The sequence below is a fragment of the Notolepis coatsorum genome (genome assembly GCF_963971535.1).
Source record: "Notolepis coatsorum genome assembly, chromosome: 13".
NCBI classification, from domain to species: Eukaryota; Metazoa; Chordata; class Actinopteri; order Aulopiformes; family Paralepididae; genus Notolepis; species Notolepis coatsorum.
Genome location: NC_140177.1, coordinates 83279554 through 83285805, shown reverse-complemented (window position 1 = coordinate 83285805; position 6252 = coordinate 83279554). Strand labels below are relative to the sequence as shown.

Below are 6252 nucleotides of genomic sequence, written 5' to 3'. Positions count from 1 at the left end.
TGCACGTGTAAGCATAACACACACACACACACACTTTCACTTCCTGAAGTCACACTCTCACACACACACACACTGACAGGGAGGGCTATATAATCTCCTGAATTCCATCTATCAGCACACATGTTGGCATCTTGTATTGCTTACTGTCAGTATGTGTCCAGTCCTGTGTGACTGCCCAAATAAAACGAACAAACGTATTTGTTTTGCAGTTTTCATCTTTCTTTCAACAGCTCTCTTGCTATCATAGATATTTTTCCATTACAACTTGGCGTACGAACAAGGATACACTGTCGCTGGATTCAGACGGGACCGGCCGAACGGAGGTGCAAGCAGGCCTGCCAAATCTCTACCTCGACACCAAAGCCTGTCCGAGAAGAGGGATTCACTCATCCGCACGACCGGGCCGTCTGACAACAGCGCACTTGTATCGAACCAGAGGACACCCCTTTTGAAGCCTCGACCCCCGGGTGAGCTGTTGAAATTCAGATCTTACTAAAAACATTCAAATTTTTTTGGGTGGATAATAATCTAACCTAATAAATGCTCTATGTTCCTATTTTATAATCTTTTAAACACGCACTAACCTCACCACTGAGGAGGGGTGCCGTCTTGCTGGAATCTCATTATCTCACAAAGATTCCCGCTGGGGGAGTGAAGTTTACCAGGGTGGGGTATCCCACAGTTTTCAAGGTGTTGTGTAAAAAACAACAACCAGTTGATATTACGCTGTCAAGGTTTTGTGTAAACAAAGACAACCAGTTGATATTGCAGTTTTCAAGGTTTTGTATAAAAACAACAACCAGTTGATGTTGCAGTTTTCAAGGTTTTATGTAAACAACCAGTTGATATTACAGTTTTCAAGGTTTTGTATAAACAACAACCAGTTGATATTGTAGTTTTCAAGGTTTTTATGTAAACAACCAGTTGATATTGCTAAAAGTTTTTTCTGAAGTTTGTACTAAAAACGAAATTTCAGAGGTCGCGGTCAGAACAAATTGTTTCCTGACAGAAGCCGACAGTTTTTCGCTGACGTTTGTTACTAGAACCAAATTTCAGACTCAGATAGACGTATCTGTTTAAAGTATCCGTGTACACGAAGAATTGGCTTTTGCACAAGTACGTGGCAAAAGTTGGGTAAAGATGCTTAAAACTCCTCCAGTGGAACCCTGTGCGACAAGAGGTGTTCATTCCTTATTGGTCAAAGAAATGTGGTTTTCCAGCAAACGGCTCTTTTTCGTTAAATCAGATTGACACACCAGACATAAAATTACAAATTGATGAAAGGAGGTGACAAAGTAATGACAAACAAAAAATTTGGACTCAAATACAGACATAAAAACTAATTAAAGAATTGTTTGTTTCTCTCATGGTGAGACTATCTGCAGATAGATTAAACATCGCTGGCGTTACAATTTGTGTTCTTATCATGGTGTTGTTGTCACTGATATAATGCTGTATGCTTTTTATCTTTGGATTATTTTATTTTCTTGCTTACTCTGCGGTTTTATTGTGTTTTGTTTCTGTTTCCTATCTAGTCTTTTTTGAAACAAAATTTGCTATAAAGGGCACATGAATATTTTCAGAATTTACACATAGCTAATAATTTAATTTACGGACGGGCGCAAAATAAATTATGACCGAAAATCAAACCAAACAGACGGGCCCATTCCTCTGTGACGTATGTGGAAGAACAGACCCCGGCTGTGAGCAAGGACCCACAGAAACCGAGTTAAAATTAAGAAGAAAAAACGCGCAATTAAAACGAGAGTTATCTGACAGAACCCGCGAGTTCATGGACATCGATGACGAACACTGGCAAGTTTTGGACATGTTGTCACAGGTACTCCTCCGGTTAACGGGAGAACAACAAGCCTACTAAAACAGATATACATCATTGTCAAAGTGACAGACACTACGTTTAAACACTCCGTTTTCAACATCCACATATCAGACAAGGCGCTTGGTATAAAGAACACGTAATTATGTCAGAATTGGCAGTCAAAGCCATCACAGATAGAACAGTAAAACGTGATGAATGGAAATCATTAAGAGATTTTATAAATGCTAACAAAAAACTAGGATACGTACACCACTGTTTTGGGACAAATTCCGGAATTGAAACCATTAGACTCTCATGTGACATGACACTGGTTGCCCTATCAATCCTGAAGAAATAAATTAGAATTAACAGCCGACGGTACATTCAAATCCCTGTACTTTTCTCTCTCTCACTGCCTCTAGCGGAGCCGGGTCTCGGCGCCTTGTCCTCCCTAACTCGACCCTCACAACCTGGCCTGCATTCCGATGACACGGTGCAAGAAACGCAGCAGCAAGGAGCTGAGGCCCTCGACCCTCATCACCCCAGCCCCCGACCCCGATAACATGCTGGGCCTGAGGATCGACCACATGTGGCGTGAGAAGGGCAGGGTGACCAGGTGGACGGGCGCGGTCCTGGAACACTACACTATGGACAACAGTTGCCTCTACATTATCAAGTACGACAACCTCGACTGCGTCTGTGGCATCGAACTGTTCAAAGACAAGCGCGTGTCCGACCTGCGGGTGTTGGCAGAGAAAGTCGTGAACAATAAGATCAAGGCACCCCCCGGCGCAGAGGAACTGGTGGGGCAGGCCGTAGAACACTTCTTTGAGGAGGAGGACGGGGAAAAGAACGCGTGGAGGGGTATGGTCCTGTCCCGTGCCCCCGTCATGACACACTGCTATTACATCACCTACAAGAACGACCCCGTGCTCTATATGTTTGAGCTCTGGGATGACTACAGGGACGGAGACCTCCACATCCTGCCCGAGTCAGAGATCAAGCACTTGATGCCGGGGAACAGGAAGACGGACGAGGAGACAACGAGTCTGGTGGCGAAACGAGTGCAGTATACCACAGACGAGGGCCAACAGAGAACCGGCCGGGTGATCTGTCAGGTCCCCGCCACGCCCGACGTGTATTACATCAAATACGACGACGACTTCCACATTTACGTCTACGAACTAGTACCCAACCCCGCTCCTGGTGACATAACCCCACGGGTGACATTCCTGCCTGATGAGGAAAACACTCTCCCACGCAGTCCAGACGAGAAAAGAAAAGATGAAGATTCTCCACCACAACCGAGAGTACCCACAAGGAAAAGACGGCGAGGCCCCCAGAAAACAAAGATTTGATAACCAAAGACTGTGGCCTGCCAAGGGTGGATTTCGTGGGGACAACAGAACATTTCGCTTGCCATGCCGGAGTGGGGGTCCGAGGGATGGACGGGACAGACGCACCGAGATCCGGCCTCCATCCACACAGGGAAGTAAAGCACACACACACACGTCCGGCTGAAGTAGAGAACAGCTTGTTAAATGGTTATAGCCTCTAAAACAACAAAAGCGCCTGATACAGTAGTAAATCGACACCGGCTGACTGACGCTACGCTTACCCATATGACAATGTTTGAAAATACCTTATGAAATAGTTATACAATCACTATATGATTTCATAAAGGTCATAGTATTTCCTTTACAATATCACTATACAATCTATAAATGATTTAGAGTTCTCTTTCCGAAAAAGAGGTATTTTCTGTCTCCTATAAACCGGTTATGCTGTCGCTCTCCCGGGTCGTCTGGCTTGGGGCCCCAGCCAGGGGATCGGGGGGTGAGAGGCCACATAATGCAGGAAGGCGGGACATAGAACTTAGGAGACCACAAATATTTGTTCTGAAACATATCCTTTGAATTTTATTTATCAACACCCATATATATATATTGTATGTTATTGAAGCTATATACAAACTGACATTTTGACCGTTTATCAGGGGTGGTAGCTTTCCCCACTCCAATCCCACCCGGCCAGAGGTTTTTTCCTGGGCCCATGTGGACGAGGGGCCAGCGGCAACACAGACAGTGACCACGACCGGAGGCTGCAAACCTTTCTGACCACACCACCAGCCTGTCCGGCGTGAGACGAGAGAAGCAGACTGGCACACATCCCCCCAAACACGCACATCCCCCTCAACACGCTGAGTGTGGTGTCCTATACACACACGCACACAGAGCCCCGACCCAGGCGGACATCCCCCGCTGATCGTTGTGCCCCCCCACACTCTCTCTCTCTCTCTCTCTCTCTCTCTCTCTCTCTCTCTCTCTCTCTCTCTCTCTCTCTCTCTCTCTCTCTCTAAACGAACACTGAACAATTTTCTCTGATAACGCGCGTTGAACAATTGGCTCACTCTCTGAACGCTGCTACGGAGCCTGGACACTTCGCCCGTGTTTTTCTCTATAGCTCTGTCTCTCTCTCGCCTACCCATTCAGAGGAAACATGCAAGGATGAAGTGGACGACCGCGGCTCCTGTTACACACAACTGTCATTGCTGATTTACTACTGCTGAGTTTTTTTTACACAATGTATATTCTATTTCAAATTAGTTTGACGGCGCTTTTAATTGTCCGTTTCGCATTGTTATTTTTTTATATACAGAGCATTGCTTGGCTGCTGAGCCACTTATAAAAAGGGTGAAGTAATTGTCATACAATATGCATTCGAACCGTGCCTTAGTTGTCATGTTTTTGATTCCCATTTGAATTTGGTGAAATTTAGCTTTGTTTCAGATAAACATTTGCCTTTTATTTTGATTAAATTTGATTATTATTTTACTCCACTTACCTATCAACTTTGATTATTATTTTACTCCACTTACCTATTAGATTTGATATGAACAACTTTTACGCCACTTACCTATTAAATTTGATATGAATAACTTTTCCTTATTGTTTATCTTTAGATCCTCAGACCTTGCATGCCCCATTTGCCTTTACTTTAATTACCTCTTACAGTTCTGTGTGACTGCTAATTTCTGTTTAGAGGCAATGTTTGGAGTCGATACGATTTGTAGAGACCTTTTGTTCTACGTACTGTTTTGTATTTCTGTATGCCTATAGTGTTTTTTGTATTTTACTAGCTATTTCCCTGCCACAACATTCTACCTCATACTTACCTCATTTTTTTACGGGCCGTGTTTGATACGATTTATCTTTAGATATTAGACTATGTTTGATTGCATTTGTCTTTATATGCTGTAGTTTGAATTTTGATTTTTTTTTCCGCTGCTATACTCACTCAGATTCGATGTTGTGTTCTTGGCATATTAATTCATATTGCGATCAAAAGGGTGAAATTGTAGTGGAATAATTGTGATCGCATATCAATTAATATCCTTGCTATATACACCTATAGAATACATTGGCCTTAAGCAAACAATACTGTGTCTGCCTTCGTGACATCTTGACGTCCTGTTTTATCATGTGACCTCGACACGACCACAGGGTCTGACTTCGTTACATCCTTTGACCATGTACCACATCTGGGACCTATATGTTTACAATTCGTATGACACCTCAAATGAGATAAGCCTTTGATATACAACTAAATACTGTGTCCATAATGACCGCATGGCCCATTGTAATATCTGTGACCAAGGTCTGTTTTATATTCACATGTTAAACACATAATCACCTTTTGTTTCCCAAGGCCTGATATATGTCCCAAGAGTTTCAAACTGATGACACATTGCGACACAAAGGAGACAATTGACCCTTCTGTGGACTCACATTACAACACAAGGCAGACTTGACCTTCTTACAATCTCTGCCAGGCAGCATAAGCTTTCACATTTGGGCCACCTTTCACTTCCTGAAAACACACACACATAGACACACACACACATAGACACGCACACATAGACACACACACACATAGATACGCACACACATGCACACACATGCATGTGCACGACAATTTATGCGATCTCTGGCAAACAGGGACTTCCTCTATGAAACTAACTGACTACAAGTGTTTTACGGCATGTCAACTGTCTCAAGTTCACAGGTCAAGTGATGTTGCAAGACAATGCAACACCTCACTTCCTAAAAACACACACACACACACACGCCCACGCATATGTAAGCACACACACATAGCCGTGCACACACGCACATACATACACAAGCACACACATGCACGTGTAAGCATAACACACACACACACACACTTTCACTTCCTGAAGTCACACTCTCACACACACACACACTGACAGGGAGGGCTATATAATCTCCTGAATTCCATCTATCAGCACACATGTTGGCATCTTGTATTGCTTACTGTCAGTATGTGTCCAGTCCTGTGTGACTGCCCAAATAAAACGAACAAACGTATTTGTTTTGCAGTTTTCATCTTTCTTTCAACAGCTCTCTTGC

General features: G+C 43.6%; 1 protein-coding gene across 1 annotated transcript; it reads left to right on the top strand.

The window, feature by feature from the left end:
- Positions 1–2304: 2304 nt before the first annotated feature.
- On the top strand, positions 2305–3177 carry LOC311239423 (spindlin-1-like; the record flags this gene model as incomplete). The annotated part of the gene is made up of 1 exon (XM_084327727.1): positions 2305–3177. One exon carries the CDS (start codon positions 2305–2307, stop codon positions 3175–3177), a length of 873 nt encoding a protein of 290 aa, XP_084183853.1.
- Positions 3178–6252: the final 3075 nt, after the last annotated feature.